The sequence below is a fragment of the Zymoseptoria tritici genome, chromosome 1 (assembly GCF_000219625.1).
Source record: "Zymoseptoria tritici IPO323 chromosome 1, whole genome shotgun sequence".
Lineage (NCBI taxonomy): Eukaryota > Fungi > Ascomycota > Dothideomycetes > Mycosphaerellales > Mycosphaerellaceae > Zymoseptoria > Zymoseptoria tritici.
In genome coordinates this window covers 2,477,641-2,494,671 of record NC_018218.1, presented here as the reverse complement: position 1 = coordinate 2,494,671, position 17,031 = coordinate 2,477,641, and the positions used below count along the sequence as shown (strand labels likewise).

The window sequence follows — 17,031 nt, the reverse complement described above, 5'->3', positions numbered from 1 at the left end:
CGGGCGCGGAGAGAAAAGCGTCCAGGCTCGGAGCTTGATCGCGAGAAAGGGGGAATTGGCACAAGCTTGGGTGACCTTGTGGTCTTAGCCGGGATTAGCTAAGGAAGCGTCGTGTCCTCGTTCGATGTTTCCATTCTCGTTGGGGGTGAGACTAGAGACTACTCGTGATGTTCCTTTTCACCGCCAAGGCGTAGAGGGCGTGTCCGTGTCTGGTCTTTCGTTCTTGCGATCTCAAGTCTCCTGGAAGTCTTCTCCTTCTTCCTTCCCTTCCACCATCCTTCTTTCCCTATTATCGCGACTTTTCTTGCCCTTTTCTCCTTCGTTACTACCACCTTTTATCGTCTCTCATTCGCTTCGAGACGACTTTACATCCTCGCTCACTTCTCCGCCGTGATCCGCCACGCGAACGACTTTTCGAACCATCCAATACTCTTAATTCAACGACACGACACATCATGAAGGGCTCAATCGCTATCCTCGCGGCTACGGCTGCCATGGCCAACGCTGCTGCTGCTCCCGCTCCGGTTGCTGCTAACAAGGCATCGAGCTCCAGCTCCGGATCGCTTCAAGCGGTCGAGGTCAGAGGCAATGGTATGGATTTCGATTTCGAAAGGAGACAGAGACAGACATTCATTGACATCTTCCACAGCATTCTTTGCGGGCGACAACCGCTTCTACATCCGTGGTGTCGACTACCAACCCGGCGGCTCCTCCAAGGCCGCAGACCCCATCGCCGACGTCGATGGCTGCAAGCGCGACATCGAGGAGTTCAAGAAGCTGGGAATCAACACGGTCCGTGTGTACACTGTCGACAACACCGCAAACCACGACGAGTGCATGTCCGCTCTGGCAGATGCTGGCATCTACCTTGCGCTCGATGTCAACACTCCCAAGTACTCGATCAACCGTGCCGACCCAGCGGCGTCCTACAACCCCACCTACCTGCAGAGCATCTTCGCGACCATCGATGCGTTTGCGAACTACGACAACACCCTTCTCTTCTTCTCCGGTAACGAGGTCATCAACGCCGACAACAACACCAACTGTGCGCCCTACATCAAGGCCGTCACTCGTGACATGAGGCAATACATTGGGAGCCGTGGATACCGCAAGGTTCCTGTTGGTTACTCCGCTGCGGACGTCGAGAGCAACGGTTTCGAGATGGCACAGTACATGAACTGCGGAACCGACGACCAGCGCAGTGACTTTTACGCTTTCAACGACTACTCCTGGTGCAGCCCATCGTCTTTCGAGAAGTCTGGCTGGGACCAAAAGGTCAAGAAATACGGCGACTACAGCATTCCTCTTTTGTGAGTTGAACGCTTTTTTCCGCATCATTCCGACCCACCACTGACCATGTATCTAGCCTCTCCGAATTCGGTTGCATCACCAACACGCGTGACTTTGGCGAAGTCGCATCTCTCTACAGCGACGATATGACTTCGGTCTACTCCGGCGGTCTCGTCTACGAGTACTCTGAAGAAGGCCACGGCTTTGGTCTCGTTAAGATTAGCGGCGGCCAAGTCACCGAAAAGGACGATTTCGACGCCCTCAGCAAAGCTCTGTCGGGCACCAAGGCTCCTCAGGGCGACGGCGGATACAAGTCGAGCGGCCAGGCCAGCGAGTGCCCATCCACCAGCGACACTTGGGAGGTCATCGACTTCACTGGCACCGATCTCCCAGCCATGCCCGATGGCGCGGAGAAGTACATGAGCCAAGGCGCCGGCGCCGGTCCCGGTCTCAAGGGTGATGGATCTCAGAACGCTGGAGGCGAGTCTACTGGAACCGCCACTGCTGGTAGCGGAACCGTCACTGCGACTGGCAAGGCCAAGCCGTCGGGATCCAAGGGCGCCGCCTCGTCTGTGCACATGGGCGAGATGTCGTACGCTCCATTCGTCATGACCGGACTGGTGGCCATGTTCTCGCTGTTCGGCGCGGCACTTTTGTAGATGGGAAGAGGTACATACTGCATAATTCTGGCGTAAAAAGGGCCTGGGCATGAACGACGGAATCAGAACCAGATTGAGTGATTTTTCTCTCCTTGTTTCTTTGTCGATTCTTTAGCGGTGTCTTTCTGGGTTGCCCGCTCCCAAAAAGCGGCCATGATTGTTGTTTAGTTCGGCAAACCAATGTTTACATTCTCGCTTCTTCTGTTCGTGGTCTGGAGATCTCAACAAATCATTTTCTTGGCATGCGTTTGAATATCAAAGATTATCCCTCTCGACTAACGGTATGGATTGCAGACATAGCAACCCGGTGGGTCATTGCCGAAGAACTCCGAGAAGCACGATGCATGCATCTCGGCCCTCTCTTCCACATCGCAGACAACGTCCTTCCTCCCCTCCTTCGTCACCGCAAACCAAAAACTATGTACCTTTCGTCTCTGCCTTCCTCCTGCCTGCGCTTAGCCAGTGCACGATGTCGGTATCGGGCTTGGGCTGTGGATGTGAAGCGGACTGGCCAGACCTTCTTATGTTCTTCTTCGCTCAGGAATTTAATGGATACGACTCCGGCTCGACGCGGGAATCAAGACCGGGTTCCCAGACGGTGCGGCTCAAGCTGAAGGCATGCGCGGGTCGAACTGACCTGCGTGCCCTCTGGACCGCGAGAATCACAGTTCGGGAGAGACGATCGATACTGCTTGCTGAGAACATGGCGATAGGATTTCCAGCAACAGTAAGCACTCTCCCTGTACAGTTTGGAATCAAATCGTTGGATTCCATCCACCCATCCGTCGCGATCCGGTCACGGGAAGAGTCTTTTCACAGGATCTCGACCAATGGGGTTGTTCTCGTCGTCTTTGAGAAAGGCATGTTTGGGGGAACAAGAGAACATGGGGTGTTTGGGGGATTGTTTGAGGAAGCTACGAGATGTGAAGGCTTTAGCTCGCCGATGTCGACGTCGTGGGATCGAACGGGGACCAGAAAGTTCAATGCTCGAGACTTCGACATATTCGTTGCTGCCATATGAAGGCGGTGAGTGATCCGAGCATCGATCTTTCCTTCTCCTTCTTCCTCTCCTTCTCCTTCTTTCTCTCCTTCTCCCTTTTCCTCTCTCTCTCTCTCTCTCTCTCTCTCTCTCTCTCCCCCCCTCTCTCTCTCTGCCTGCGCCTCCGTCTCCCTCCCCTATCCATGGTCAAGCATGTGGTCTCGAAGTAACAGCTACGGTCTTCGGGTGACAGCAAATGTTCATAGTCGCAGCTGGGAAGACACAGAGGCAAGCGCATTCTTTCTTGCTTGGCATGTTGGCACATCGCAAGTATCGGAGCATTTTCGATCTCCAAGCGTCCCACGAGATACTGGGATGGACGATACTCCGCCCCCTTCCGCTTCACCTGGGACACAATACGATGCGTAGCTTCAGGGCTTACAACCGTCCGCGGTCACCCTCGTGTTGCTCGAGAGAAGCTTTCCGCTCGCAGCCGTGAGGAGGTTCCCGGGACCCTTCCTTGCTCGCAATGATTCGACATGTCCTGGACCACGGAACGAGCCCAGTCAAGCTTTCCGCGGCGAAGATGCCCACGTTGCTGATGGTGACAATTCAAGCAAAGGGATCGAGGGCGAGAAGGAACGGCAGACGACACTGAAACCCAAGCTTCAAGGACGACGCGGACGGTGTTGCCAACGGATTGGTACCTCCTTGCCTCGTTGCTGCCTCACTCACTCACTCCATTGAACGCATCCACTCCAATCATCCCAGATGTCAATGCAACAGAAATCCATCCTTTCACACTCCTCCACCACAACGACCCCATGTCCGCTCCCGCAGCTGCAAGCTGGTTTTCTTACTTCCCTGTCCGGGCCCGCTAACCAATGCAAGGCGAGCACTTTCCGTTGATACTATCGTGAATTCGCGATCAGCGTCTCCTGTCCGGCAAAAGGAAGGACCGGGTTGGGATTCCACTTACCACGCCCCGCCGCTTTTCCCGATCCACTCGCATTCATCTCTGCACCCCTCGTCGGTGCAAGAGTGCTGTCGTGGTTTAGCCGCGATCTATCGTTGAGAGGACAGGCGTTAGCAGACCGGCGGCGTGGGCCATACATGAGGGGAAGGCAAGGCGGAGACGTACTGCGGTTGCGGGCGCGATCAGGCCGGCGAAGATGGCGGCGAGAAAGGTGGTCCACTTCATTGTGTTGGCGTTTGGGTGGATGTTGGTCTTTGTTGTAGAGCTCGGTGTTCAGGGAGCTGGTTGTGAGAGAGCGAGTGTTTGTGGACAGGAGACGGATTTGCCAGCTTTTTTATGTTCTTGCGCATGACGTGACAACATTCTAGGGGATTCCGCGAGGCGGTGCGAGCTGGAAAGGATGTGCGGATCGTACGGATCCGTGACCTCCAGGATACTCACCGCCACCAAGTTTGGAATGCCATTGAAACAAGGGAGTTCCGATCGAGAGTCGCGCAGCTCGCAAGCTAGAGGTCGAGGTCCGATCGATACTTGCTTGAGAGTCAGCGATAGGGTCGACGACAGTAAGCGGCACCCCTGTGGCCTGTACTGTGGCAATCTTCAGTCCTTTACGGAATCCCACCTCGCTGAGTCTCGCCTTCGTCATTCCTTCAGGGAAAGAAGCCCTCGGTGCCCAAAGATGCTTGTTTGTCATCTTTTTGAACCATGGAGACATGCATCTCTGAGGATGCGGTTCTGTCCCTGATGAAAGTAGAAAGCCTGACGCCTGACTCTGCAAGCAAGTCGAAGTGAAAGAAGACGAACGGGAAAGCCGATAAGGTAGCGAGATAGCCGTAATAGATGGTAAGACTGTCCAAGAAAGCATGAAGCCAGACCGTCCATATCCCAGCGCTGCTCATCAATCCTCCAGCATGCCCGCCTTCCGCCTTCCCCAGATCTCGTCCGCATCCCTCCTCCCCAACGTCTCGGGCACATACAACGCCACGAAGCCGGCAAAGAAAACCGCAGCGCCCGCGAACAAGAAATACACTTGTCCCTTTCCCATCGCCGCATTGACGACAGGGAAGAACTGCGCCACGACAAACGTCGCGGTCCAATTCGCCGCCAGAGCCCACGATTGCGTGGCGCCTACGGCTTCAGAGGATGCCAGTTCGGAGGCGAGGATGAAAGGAATTGGACCCAAGCCGAAACCGAAGGAGGCGACGAAGAGGATCACTGCGATGGCAGACAGAATAGGGATAGATCGCATGATACCCACGGCGAGGAGAAGAGAAGAGACGCCCATGCCGCAGATGGAAGCGATGAGGCAGGGCTTGCGGCCGAGACGGTCGACGAGGGGAGCGCAGGAGGTGGTGATGATGACGTTGACCGCGGCAACGAGGACGTTGAGAAGGGCGGCGTTGGTGGTTAGGAGGTCGGAAAGGAGGGAGACGCCGTACATGACTATGCTGTTGATGCCGGTGAATTGTTGGGCGATCATGATTGTTACGACAGCGATGACGGCGGAGCGGTGGTCTGGGTGAGAGAGGACGGCGAGTGGGCCGATGGTGGGTGGTGCTTCATGGGTAGAGGAGGAGGCGAGAAGGGTCTCTTCTTCTTCGTTTGCATTGGCGTTGTGGGCAGATGTCCAGGTGGAGGTCTCGTCTGAGATATCGACTTTATGCCCACGGAGCTTTTGTAGAATCCTCTTTGCTTGAGAAGTTTTGCCATGGTCTGCAAGCCACTGTGGGCTTTCTTGTCCAGCAAGGCCGAGGGATATGGTCTGCACGAGAGCGATAGCTCCGCCGACTCCCAAGATGATCCTCCACATTTGTCCTCTGCTCAGGAAGAGTCCCAATGCCTGTGTAATGAGGATGCCCATGTTGGTCATGATCTGAGTGAAAGCTCCAAATAGTCCTCTCTTGTCCGGTGGTGAGATCTCGCTGATGTATATAGGTACCACCACGGTCGCCATTCCGGCTCCTACTCCTGACAAGAGCCTTCCCACGGTCATGACACCAATGCTAGATGCTGCTGCTTCGAAGACAGGTCCGACCACGGCGAATATCCCCGATATCAACATCGCTCGAAGTCGACCATATTTCGTCGTGATGGGTCCTGCGGATAGAGCTCCTATGAGACCTCCAAGAGTGAAGGAAGAGGACACCAGGCCGAACTGGGAGGGATTCATGCGGATGCATTGTGAGAACCTTGTGGATGTGGTGCCGTGGATGCTCTCTTTGGCGCAGGTGATGACTTCGGCGGGAGCGTTGAGTTCGGCGAGATGGTAGCCGAAGAGAAGAGGGCCGAGGGTTGCGGTGAGGAGGAGGTAGATGAAGTAGGGCGTGAGGTCGCGGAGAGGACCGGCCATGTTTGGTGAGTGTTGATGTGAGGGAGATGCGTCACATGAGGCGTAGATTTGGTGGTGAAGTCGAACGTGAGACGAAAGGAAGCTCTCCCCGTCGAGGTTGGACGGTTGGACCCCGCTGGCTGACCTCGACTGCCCTGTGATGAGGTGTGATGGAATACCTTACCTTGGTTCTACGGGGATGGACTGGCTGGCGGGATGGTCAGACCGATGCATCCTGTGGTGCGACGTGGAAGATGACGGGAAGACACATCTCCTCTGCTCCTCCATCATCACCATCTATACTGTAGATACCGTATTGCTCAGTCAATCCATCTTCCCAGTCGCTACCTTAGGCATTTGCTCGTTCCAAGCTCTGCTCTTCCCCAATTCCAACTGGACCCAGGACAAGACATGCAAGCCACCATGTCCAAGACACGGCCCATGAGCTTGTCCCTTGAAGCTGTTGTGCCAGACCCCCTCAGCCTCAGGCATCATCGTTGTTATTCTTCCTCCCACCATGGAATCCATCACCGACGACGACAACCCTCCCACGATGGGTCCGCCGTCATCAGGGACAGGAGGATCTGCGCCTGCTACTGCGACTACTACTAGCTCGCGAGTTGCGGCTAGTGGCAGCTCCATTCACCCTCCACGGACCGCGAATACCACCAACGTCTCCAACACGCTCAAACGGACAGCCCAGGCTGCTTTCGAGGGTGAGTCCCGTCTGACGTGGGATGCGATCCATTGATTGATTGATGGATCATCACGTTGCATTGCCATCACCGTCTTGAAACACGGCTACAAGCAGGACGACATCTGCCGTGCATCGTCAGCGTGATGGATTGATTAACAAGGAAGACATCCTTCTCCATCATCCTCGATGCTGATCGTAGCTCCGACTGTGGCTGTACTCCCCATGCTCGACGATCCCCTCCTTTCCTACACATATCAACACCACCAACCCACACAAACATGAGCTTATAGTCCTTCCACAGAGGCGCCGGACACTCCTCCGCTCGCCAGGATGAGCGGCACTCCCTACGCTCCCCAACGGCACATCAACGACAACTATGACATTGTGGGTTTCATCAGCAGTGGCACCTATGGTCGCGTCTACAAAGCCATCCACAAACGAGCTGTTTCCAATCCACCCGCCAAACACCCCGATGGCCGCAACATCGAAGCCTTCGCCATCAAGAAGTTCAAACCGGACAAAGAAGGCGAAGTCCAATACACCGGCATCTCCCAATCTGCCATCCGAGAAATGGCCCTCTGCACCGAATTGAGCCACCCGGCCCTCATCCATCTCGTGGAGATCATCCTCGAGTCAAAATGCATCTTCATGGTCTTCGAGTACGCCGAGCATGACCTCCTCCAAATCATTCACCACCACTCCCTTCTTCCTCGCACCCCGATTCCGGCCTCCACCCTCCGCTCCTGCATGTACCAGATCTTCTCCGGTCTGCTCTACCTCCACCGCAATTGGGTCGTACACCGCGACCTCAAACCCGCCAACATCATGGTCACTTCCTCCGGCGCTATCAAAATCGGCGACCTCGGCCTCGCCCGCTTGTTCTACAAACCACTCCACGCCCTCTTCTCCGGCGATAAAGTCGTGGTAACAATCTGGTATCGTGCGCCGGAGCTCTTGCTGGGAAGCCGGCACTACACTCCTGCCATCGACCTGTGGGCGGTGGGGTGCATCTTCGCCGAACTTCTCTCCCTCCGACCGATTTTCAAAGGTGAGGAAGCCAAGCAAGACTCGAAAAAGGCCGTTCCGTTTCAACGCAATCAGATGGGGAAGATAGGGGAGATCCTCGGCTTGCCCAAGAAGTCTGAATGGCCGTTACTATCCGCCATGCCGGAATTCCCCAACTTGCAAACGGTGGCGATGCACGCTCCGAATGTGAATCGTCCACTCGGACTGACGAAGTGGTACCGCAGCACGGTGCAGAACAACAACTACGGCGGTGGAGGTCCACCCGACGAGAGTGCTTTAGATCTCCTGCGAAAACTCCTCGAGTATGACCCGCTGAAGCGATTGACGGCGGAGCAGGCGTTGAAACATCCGTACTTTGTCGGGGGAGGAGCAGAGAGTGCTGGAGGGAAAGCGTCGACGCCGAGTTGGAACTGTTTCGAGGGTCTGGAGACGAAGTATCCCGCGCGGAAAGTGAGTACAGAGGCGCATGAGATTGCGACGGGAGGAGGGACCATGTCGGGACAGAAGAGGAGTGTTGTCAATGATGATTTGGGGAGGCCGGGGAAGAAGGCGAGGGAGATTTGAGATGGCATGGGGGATTTTTGGGCGGAGAACGTTTGATCAGGCATTATCATGATAGCGATTATGTGCTTGCTACGTGGCTTTGGAGGTTATTTGAGCGGGAATGTCGCGGGATCATCGAAGACCACCCGCACGGAGCGGTGGTGGGCAGCATTTACTTCGTAATTCCGTGCTGATGGCGTGGACAGATCGATTTGTCACATAACAAGGATATCAGGCCACGAAGGCAGGATGAGGCGATCATGGGATGGCTCGGTGGAGTTGTAGACGTTGGAGGACATCATCATCATCATGGAGTTGTCGAGAGAGATTGAAGGCCATCATCTTCATTATTATGAACGGTCGCAAGGACAACAGCATGCAGACCAGAAATGGAACCATTTCATCTTTTCCTACAATCTCTCTCTTCTCTCGTCCGTCTCATTCAGTCAAAGTCCCGCCTTCAACGGACTCAATCCATACGTCTCCCAGAATTCCCTCGAATCATACGCCCTTCCCAAAGTCTCCATACTCCTCGGCAAAGCTCTGACACCCTCCTCTCGCATCAACTCATACACCCATCGACTCTGCTCCGACGGCTTCCTCCCCGCATCCTCCCCTCTTCCCACATCCGCCCACCGCGCAAACAACATCCACCAATCATACACGAACCCATCCGTCAGCATCCACCTCTGCCCCTTACTCACCTTCCACTCCCTCGTGATGACGCCCACAATCCCTCGTGCAACATCCTCCCCATGTACCAAATGCACGCTCTTCTTCCCCTTCACCGCCTCCTTCGTCGTCGCCACCCTCGGCACCCAATTCCTCGCATCCCTCTCCCCACCCCACAGTCCCGCGAGGTTGAGCACGCATCCATCCAGCTTGAGCAATTCATCCTCCGCCACAGCCCGCGCGTTGGAGGTATCGTACTTTGTCTTCCGCGTGACCCACACCCCTTCGTCGTGGCCGCGGGGGATCTGCCAGATTCCCGTGGATCCGAGTTGGATGAAGCCCGCTTTCACTCCGTGAGCCTTTTCGTAGCCGTGGATCAGGGTGGAGGATTGGCCGGTGCCGGTGAGGGGGAAGGTGATGAGGACGTGTTTCGCAGTAGGGAGGGAAGAGAATTGATTTTTCTTCTCAGTGACAGAGGCGGACGGGTCAAAGGACCATTTGATCGTGTCGGCGCCGGCGACTTTGCGGCCGTCGCGGGTGGTGGCGGCGAAGGTGAGGTTGTGGGATTGGAGGAGGGGGATGAGGAAGGTCGAGGTCCAGCCTGCGCCGAGGATGAGGAGGTCGAGGTCGTGGGAGGGCATTGTGAGTGAAACAGAGGTGGGTGCTGGTTGTGAGATTGATGATCGAGAGCGAAAATGCTCGGGTTCGGGGTGGTGGTGGTTCACATCTTAGAGTTACGGGATCGTGAACGGTCTGGATTGATGGAGAGAGGAAAGAGTGAGACGGCGTCATCGTCGGACTCAGCTCCGCCGGAAATGCTCTTTCTCTCCATTGAACATTTTGAAGCAATCCATCCATTCTTCACCTCACCACCACCACCTCCCTCCTCCTCCACAAGATGGCCCGCCTGTCCGGTCTCCAGCGTGATGTGCTCTCCCTCTACCGAAGATGTCTCCGCTCCGCCCGCACGAAAACCGCCCACCGCGCGAATTTCGAGGCCTTTGCCCGGCAAGAGTTTGAGAAGAACATTGGCTTGAACAAGAAGGATTTCGCGACCATTGAGTTCTTGGTTCGGAAGGGGACGAGACAGGTGGAGACGTATGAGGCGCCGGGGATCACGAATGTCGCCGGGTGGGGGAGATGAGAGAGAAGCGGGTTGAGAGGACATATTCTGCTTCGATGGACGTGACAATGCATCTGTCCAAGGCTGCCTTGATCGGCTATGCCATGCACTGGAAAGAGTCAAACGATACGACCGTGTGGTGAGTTGGACCCTTTCCTTCAATCCTCTCCGTCTGATGATTACGAAATAAAGAATTCTGCAATGCTGAACGTTCTCTCGGGAGCGAAATGTGGATTATTCTAACACTACACTTGATATGAAGACATCGCAATCATTCATCCTGCACCCAGTATTATTTTCGAGGAGATCACGGCTGACTTGATTCATTTCCAGTCCCAGTGGGTCGGACTACTCCTCAGGACTGTCACCGAACAAGAGCGGTGTAGCATGCTCGCCATACCGGCCACCGACGATCGTTACGCTCGCTAGCAGACTCTCAATCTCCTTGAGATCATTCTCGCTGAGCTCGATCTCGACCATATTCTCCTTGATCCTCTCGGAGGTCGTAGCTCCCGGGATCGGAATGATAGTCGGCAGTCCATTCCTTCGGCTCTGCGCCCGGACCCATGCGAGTCCGACCTGCCCGGGTGTGCACTTCTTGCGTTGAGCAATCTTCTCCAGTTCATGCACGAGCTCGAGGTTCTTTTCGAAGTTCTCGGGTTGAAAGCGAGGTACTGTGCGGCGCATGTCTTTCTCTGGGATGTCTGGTCGATCCACGTTAGTCTTATTCATGGCGCGCCATATCACGGTACATACCATCGATGCTCTTGATCTGGCCCGTCAAGAAACCCCTGCCGAGGGGAGAGTACGCCACGAGTGGGATGTCGAGATCAGCACAAGCCTTGGCCACGCCATTGTCGAGGATCGTCGTTTCCCAGAGCGAGAATTCCACTTCGACGGCGGAGACCTTGACCACCTTCGCAGCTCGGCGAATGGTGTTGGCACTGCACTCGGATAGACTGATGCCTCCTAGCTTGCCGGCTTTGATATACTCATTCGCGGCCCTCATGGTCACCTCGACGGGAACGTTGGGATCCACACGCGCCGCTTCCCAGATGTCAAGTTTCTTCTTGCCCTGTGGGAATGAAGTTTGATTGTCAGCGGGTTCATGGGAGCGGGAGGCTTCGAAACATGGGCTCTAGTCTTCGAGGCTCGCATTACTTACGTCCAGCACGCGCAGGCACTCGTCGATGCTGCGGCGGGTGTTTTCCGCGCTGCCGTCCGGTTCCAGTTTACCGACTGCCATGCCACCTTTGATGGAGATCACGACTTTGGAGGCGTCGCCGGGATACTTGGTGAAGTACTCGTTGAGGAGGTGCAGGCTGTTGCGCTCCTTGGAGCCGTAGAGTTCGCCGCCGTTCCAGAAGTTGGCGCCTTGATCCAATGCAGTGCCTGGGTGAAAAGGTCAGATCATCGTGACGGCGATAGTGGATAGAGGTGGCACGAACGCATTGCTTCGAAAGACTGTTCTTGTGACGGTGGTTCGGCTCTCCAGGTTAGACCCATGAGGCCGTAGCCTGTGCTGTGAATCTTCTGACCGGTCATTGTGATTTCATTCTTGTTGTTCAGATGCAGAGCATCTTTAGCTTTGTCGACGACTCCAGACATGTTGTGTATCTTTGTGGTGGGGTCGATGATAATTGGTTGTGAGAGTGTTTGAAAGATGTGCAGATATCTCTTGGCCAGTGGATTTGAGGATTCTTATACCACGCTGCTGGAATCTCGGGTTCGAAAGGATAAATGCAAGTTTGAACGATTAATAATAGAATAATAGTGCAGTTTTGCAGAAGACTGGGGCAGTGACGCGGGTTGTGGTCGGCTCTGAATGATGTAATAAGGTTGACCCTGGTCGATGAACGAGAGCTCTATCTTCGTGATTGTTTCTTAAAACCTTGGAGGTTCTCTTCGGCATGTCTACTACATTCGCATGCAATGTCGAAGACTTCCCGGTGGCATGTGGCAAACTGCTTGGAGACGACTTTGCAACCGATTTTGTTGTTGATGGCGCTCTCGGAGTTAGAACATGTTCAAGCACGATGTTCGGACATAGAAACATATCTCCATGCCGCCCGCATGGAACAACAGGAGCATGGACTCGACCGAGAGCGAAGGATGCGATCCGTCGACCAAAGCCGTGAGAAGGAACGGAGTCATCGCCCTTTATTCACTGCGTTGCATTCAAAACTGTCTTCTGCTCGCAGGTGTCCGCAAGACCTCGCTGAATCATCTCCACCCTTTCTCTAACCGTGGGTAACCTTCTGCACAGTGCCATCCTCTCCCGTGTGGATGTTCATGCGATCAGGGTTATGGTCCATGGTCATCATATCGCCCTCCTGGCGAATTGAAGTGTATAAGTTAGCTATGGTCCAGACAATGGAGACAAGACCTGCTGGCGTCCCCGTGGAACAGTCTCGGGAACCTGCAGGCCTTGTACACTTTAGTACTTACCTTGACGATACGGTGTTGCTTGGGAAGATCCGTCTTTGCGAACGTCTGCCGATGCGTGTTAGCCGTGGATAAGACCATGCCGGGAAGATAGTCATGGGAAGACGCACGGTCTCGTTGGAGGAGTCGCCAATCTTCTTGCCGACGAGCTTCTCCATCCAGTTGGAGGACTTGTCGCCGTTCTTGGACTGCAGGCCAGGGACTACGAGAGGCATGTTGGTAGTTGTGGTGTTGGGTCTTGTGTGAGTTCTGTCGAGCGTAGAGGGTCTCGAGGTAGGCTTGATGAGTCGACGATGAATTGTTTCTTTGAGAGTTGTCGGTCGCTGTTGTATGCAACGTCGTTGTATTTGCAGCATCGAAAGATTGTACCTTATCTCAATACTGGAAACTGGGAAAGATTGCTGGTCCACCTGCACGCATGTGATCGATGACGTTGGCAGCGCCAGGCGACAGCTTTGTGTGAAAGTGGAAGCTGCAAGCTCTGAGGACACCTCTTCATGGACCCACCTATATTCCTCTCCGCTCGACAAGACAACATCAAGGCAAACCTCAACTCTCGCGAATGTGAAGCAAGGCCACTCTGTTGAACACATAGCTTCGCTGAGAATCCGGGTTGGCCCGGTTCAGGACCTCATTCAATCAAGCCTTGGGTGGACATGTCATGCGGACGCTTGATGTACGTTCGAACATATTCATTTCTCGTTTCACAGAAACGCTACATCGATCTCATATAATATTGGAGCCTTCTTCCATTTCATGCTCTTCCTCAAATTGCCGAATCGTTCTTGGCAAATTGCCTCGCCAGAGCCTCAATGCTGTCGACCACCCTCTTGAAGTCATCCTTCGTCTCACCACCAACTTCATCCGTCGCGTTGTCGTCGTCATCGCTCGCCCATTGAATCTCAAAGGTGTTCAGCTCGAGTTTGGTGTCCAAGCCGTAGACGTCCTTGGAAGGGTGCGAAGGGAAGCCGCGAACAGTGTTGACCAGTTGCGTGAGCTCGTTGACGTCGTCTCTGATGATGGCATTAGCATTCGAAGGGTCGATTGTTGTTTCAAAGGCGTGTATGGCTTACTTGGGCACATCGCCGGTCTTCTCGTCAGTTGAGTCGCCTTTGTGGTTGGTGACTCGGACAACTGCTGGTCGGTTGGGCTCGCCAATGACTTCGATGGTGTGGGTTGGATTGCCTGCGAATGAACTGTCAGATCTTCTCTTTTTTGTTCGAATGCTGCTCGAATGGCATACCGGAAAATGGCTTGGCCACGCGGATTTGGAACTCGCCAGACGGCGGTGGAGCCATGATACGAGGCATGTTGTCGGTTGGATGTGGATTATTAGGCTATGTGGTGGTTGTTGAGTAATTTGAAGGAATAGTCGGAGATATGAGGAGCGTAGAAAAGAGAAAAGGCAGCACAGTGTGCGAAATTGCAACCCACCAAAGGCAATGCCTCGATACGTTTCTAAGGGCTCGCGCCGTTCTGCAGGTACGGTATCATGATGGCATCACCGTGTAGAACGATCATGACGACTGGGCATGAGTAGTGGACCACAGGCCGCGGGGCTTGACTGAACATCTCTTGCTTTCCGACAGCTCCAACTCCTGTGGCTTGGCGCGCATTCGTCAAACGAAGCATGTCGTGCCTTGATTTCATTGTCCAGGCGAAACAGTGGTGTTCATGTAGGTGTTTGGGTACTCGACATGCCTGAGGCAGTTGAATCTCGATGGTGGCGTTGCTGAGGGAGCACTTCGCTTCAGCTGTGACAGCTCCGACAGCGCATCGAAGTCGAGCAGCAAACATTTCGAACGCGGCATAACAACACCAAGTGGAAGCAAGCAATCTTCGGAGCTGTACCGCCGTTTGCATTCTTCTCTATCACCTGCAACATCTCATCATGGCCGAACCAAGACTCGATGCACTCCCCAAAGAATTGATCGCTTGCATCGCAGGCTACTCAAACGCACGAACGGTACTGAATCTAGGAAGGACATGTCGACGTATTGCAACAGCTTGTGACAACAGCTTGATCTTCAAAGATGTCTTGCTCAACAGCCAAAGAGAGCACTGGCCGGGGAGTCACCTCGACATCGATGCCATCGCAACAAGATGTGGAAAGGACGTTGCTGCCTGGGCTCGATACGCAGTCGCTGACCAGACCGCTTCTGAAGTGTCACGAGATGAGCATCCTTTCAGATCTTGGGAGCGATATCAAGCTTGGGTACCGGAGCTGCTGGCTGTCAACCATCCTTTCGCACAGTGGTCATGCTGGCGCAAGCGATTGCCAACCGACGCTGGCGAAGCCTCGACGACTGCAGTCTACTGCCTCGCGCAAGCCGTCCTCGAAGGCGATGAGTCGACGAGCCGCCAGTCTGAACGACGCTGGAGCATCGACCTCGCAGAGCATGATCCGAATCTCAAGCCCGACGCTTCCCTGAGTGACTTGCTGTGGGAGTTCAGCGGCATGGTCATGAAGTTCCACAAGTTGTTGAAGATCCGACGAAATGCGTGGCCGTACAACGACGAGGCGATGGTTCCATACATATCGTTGCCGACGATGAGTGAGCTGCGCTTGAGTCGACCAGTCAATTCGGATCACATCTTACCACTGCCATTTTCTGGGATGCATGATCAGTGGTTCCTCGAGCATACCCGTGCGATGGTGTTTGATCCCGAGTACTTCACCACCGGCACCTGGTGCGGATACTACTCCTATTCCAACTTCTTCATGTCGTCGGAGATGCTCGACCCGCCAACGATGGGCATCAAGTTCCGGCGTGTTGAAACCACTTCGGGTGATACACAATTTCTGGGCTCGGATGGTTTCGACGGAGAAGGACCGTTTGGCGTCGACGTCGTGGTCAGTGCTACGAGTGGTGGTTTCGACATCCGTGGCCAGAAGGCATACAGGTTCGGAAGCACACGCTGGGATTGGGACTTGAAGCTCACACCGTTAGGGCTCATTGGTAGGTCCTGTCTGAAATTGTTGGAACTATTATTAACGCTGACACTCAATCGTGCGTAGGGTATTGGGGTACTTGGGACAGAACGTTCACCAGGAAAGGCTTCCTCTGGCTGTGGAAGGCTAAGTAGCGATGAACCCGAAGCCGACAGGGTCGGCGCCTAGGAATCGACCTCGCCGCGCAAGATCATGCGCAATCCTCGATCGTGGAGTACGTTATGAGCAGCTCTGCTCAACCTCGCCTTTTTTCCGCCTCTTCCTTCTTGTCGTAATGCGTCGTATCATTCATCGTGCTCGCTCTTTCAATTGTAGTTCCTCGCTTGTGCCGCTGCATCAGCATCGCGCGCCGCCAGGTTCTCCCTCGCCGTTTGCGATAATGTTCCACTCTGCGTCTGCGACTTTTGCGCATCCAGTTGTTTGCCGAGCTTGCCCTTGCCCTGAGACGCCTTCAATCGTTCCTAAAGAATCGAACATGCATTAGCCAGGTTGTCCTCGGATTGTGAGACTTACATCTTGACGGTGGACGGAATCTCTTCGGGCGTCGTCTGTGGCCGAACGTACCTCTGCCGCTCTCGCTGCTGCTTCACCCGGTCTTTGAGACTCATTCGTCGTTTCGCCCAGAGTTCTTCCCTGTCCTTTGATCTTTGGTGCAGCAGCAGATCTTCCAGTGGACGCAGCCGGAGCATTTGCGGGCGCAGCGTTCAATGTTCGTCCCTCGCCTTCGAAGTTGCCACTTCCCTTTCCGCAGCAATTGCCCATGCTTGACCGAGTGGAAAGGGTAGGTTAGGGTAGATCTAGATGAGACACCGGGTGTGCTTAAATTCCAGGTTGTCGCGTCACGATCGCGAATATGCGGATGGTCAAAGTCAAGGGAGCTTACGACATGCGCCGATCATTTAGCCTACCTTGATGATTTTCGATCCTTGCCTTCCAAGGTTGCTCTTCAGCCTGGGTCCCACGTGCGATGAGATTGACGTTTTACGTGCTCAAGAATCAAGATCACGCCCTAGGAATTGCTCTTTGATTGAGACATAACAATGGACTGACTAGGTAGATGCTCTCACCGCTATTCCGATCATGCTCTACCGTACTCGATCTGATGTTTGATTTGCTAACAAAGATCTTGACGAGCACGAGAACACGGTCCTCGGCTTGACGGCGGGACCGACCATGCGGCTAAGACAAGCGCAGTCTCTAATGGCACGCATCCCACGTCGTCGCACTTTTGTCCTCGCGCTGAATGCGACAATCAGCGGTGCCAGGCCGTCCTTGAAAGACACAGCATTGCCATGCGAGGCGCAACTGGTGTCTCGGAGATGTGCACTCATCATGTGCG

General features: G+C 54.5%; 8 protein-coding genes across 8 annotated transcripts; 3 read left to right on the top strand and 5 right to left on the bottom strand.

The window, feature by feature from the left end:
• Nucleotides 1–199: 199 nt before the first annotated feature.
• On the top strand, nt 200–2,144 carry GEL1 (beta-glucanosyltransferase; the record flags this gene model as incomplete). Its single annotated transcript, XM_003857379.1, has 3 exons — nt 200–591; nt 650–1,310; nt 1,367–2,144. 3 exons carry the CDS (start codon nt 456–458, stop codon nt 1,947–1,949), a joined length of 1,380 nt encoding a protein of 459 aa, XP_003857427.1.
• A 2,658-nt stretch (nt 2,145–4,802) lies between these two features.
• MYCGRDRAFT_65916 (uncharacterized protein) lies at nt 4,803–6,254 on the bottom strand (the record flags this gene model as incomplete). The annotated part of the gene is made up of 1 exon (XM_003856176.1): nt 4,803–6,254. One exon carries the CDS (start codon nt 6,252–6,254, stop codon nt 4,803–4,805), a length of 1,452 nt encoding a protein of 483 aa, XP_003856224.1.
• A 547-nt stretch (nt 6,255–6,801) lies between these two features.
• SSN3 (serine/threonine protein kinase, CMGC family, CDC2/CDK subfamily) lies at nt 6,802–8,520 on the top strand (the record flags this gene model as incomplete). Its single annotated transcript, XM_003857380.1, has 2 exons — nt 6,802–6,949; nt 7,232–8,520. The coding sequence occupies one exon, from the start codon at nt 7,261–7,263 to the stop codon at nt 8,518–8,520; it is 1,260 nt and encodes a 419-aa protein (XP_003857428.1).
• Nucleotides 8,521–8,945: 425 nt separating this feature from the next.
• MYCGRDRAFT_65910 (uncharacterized protein) lies at nt 8,946–9,896 on the bottom strand (the record flags this gene model as incomplete). Its single annotated transcript, XM_003856175.1, has 1 exon — nt 8,946–9,896. One exon carries the CDS (start codon nt 9,810–9,812, stop codon nt 8,946–8,948), a length of 867 nt encoding a protein of 288 aa, XP_003856223.1.
• Nucleotides 9,897–10,069: 173 nt separating this feature from the next.
• Nucleotides 10,070–10,315, top strand: MYCGRDRAFT_31653 (uncharacterized protein; the record flags this gene model as incomplete). The annotated part of the gene is made up of 1 exon (XM_003857381.1): nt 10,070–10,315. The coding sequence occupies one exon, from the start codon at nt 10,070–10,072 to the stop codon at nt 10,313–10,315; it is 246 nt and encodes an 81-aa protein (XP_003857429.1).
• A 327-nt stretch (nt 10,316–10,642) lies between these two features.
• MYCGRDRAFT_31514 (uncharacterized protein) lies at nt 10,643–11,839 on the bottom strand (the record flags this gene model as incomplete). Its single annotated transcript, XM_003856174.1, has 4 exons — nt 10,643–10,998; nt 11,051–11,369; nt 11,460–11,686; nt 11,743–11,839. 4 exons carry the CDS (start codon nt 11,837–11,839, stop codon nt 10,643–10,645), a joined length of 999 nt encoding a protein of 332 aa, XP_003856222.1.
• A 609-nt stretch (nt 11,840–12,448) lies between these two features.
• MYCGRDRAFT_78442 (uncharacterized protein) lies at nt 12,449–13,042 on the bottom strand (the record flags this gene model as incomplete). The annotated part of the gene is made up of 3 exons (XM_003856173.1): nt 12,449–12,627; nt 12,743–12,787; nt 12,850–13,042. The coding sequence occupies 3 exons, from the start codon at nt 12,952–12,954 to the stop codon at nt 12,535–12,537; spliced, it is 243 nt and encodes an 80-aa protein (XP_003856221.1).
• A 463-nt stretch (nt 13,043–13,505) lies between these two features.
• Nucleotides 13,506–14,049, bottom strand: MYCGRDRAFT_89280 (uncharacterized protein; the record flags this gene model as incomplete). The annotated part of the gene is made up of 3 exons (XM_003856172.1): nt 13,506–13,752; nt 13,813–13,924; nt 13,983–14,049. The coding sequence occupies 3 exons, from the start codon at nt 14,047–14,049 to the stop codon at nt 13,506–13,508; spliced, it is 426 nt and encodes a 141-aa protein (XP_003856220.1).
• Between the last annotated feature and the right edge of the window lie 2,982 nt (nt 14,050–17,031).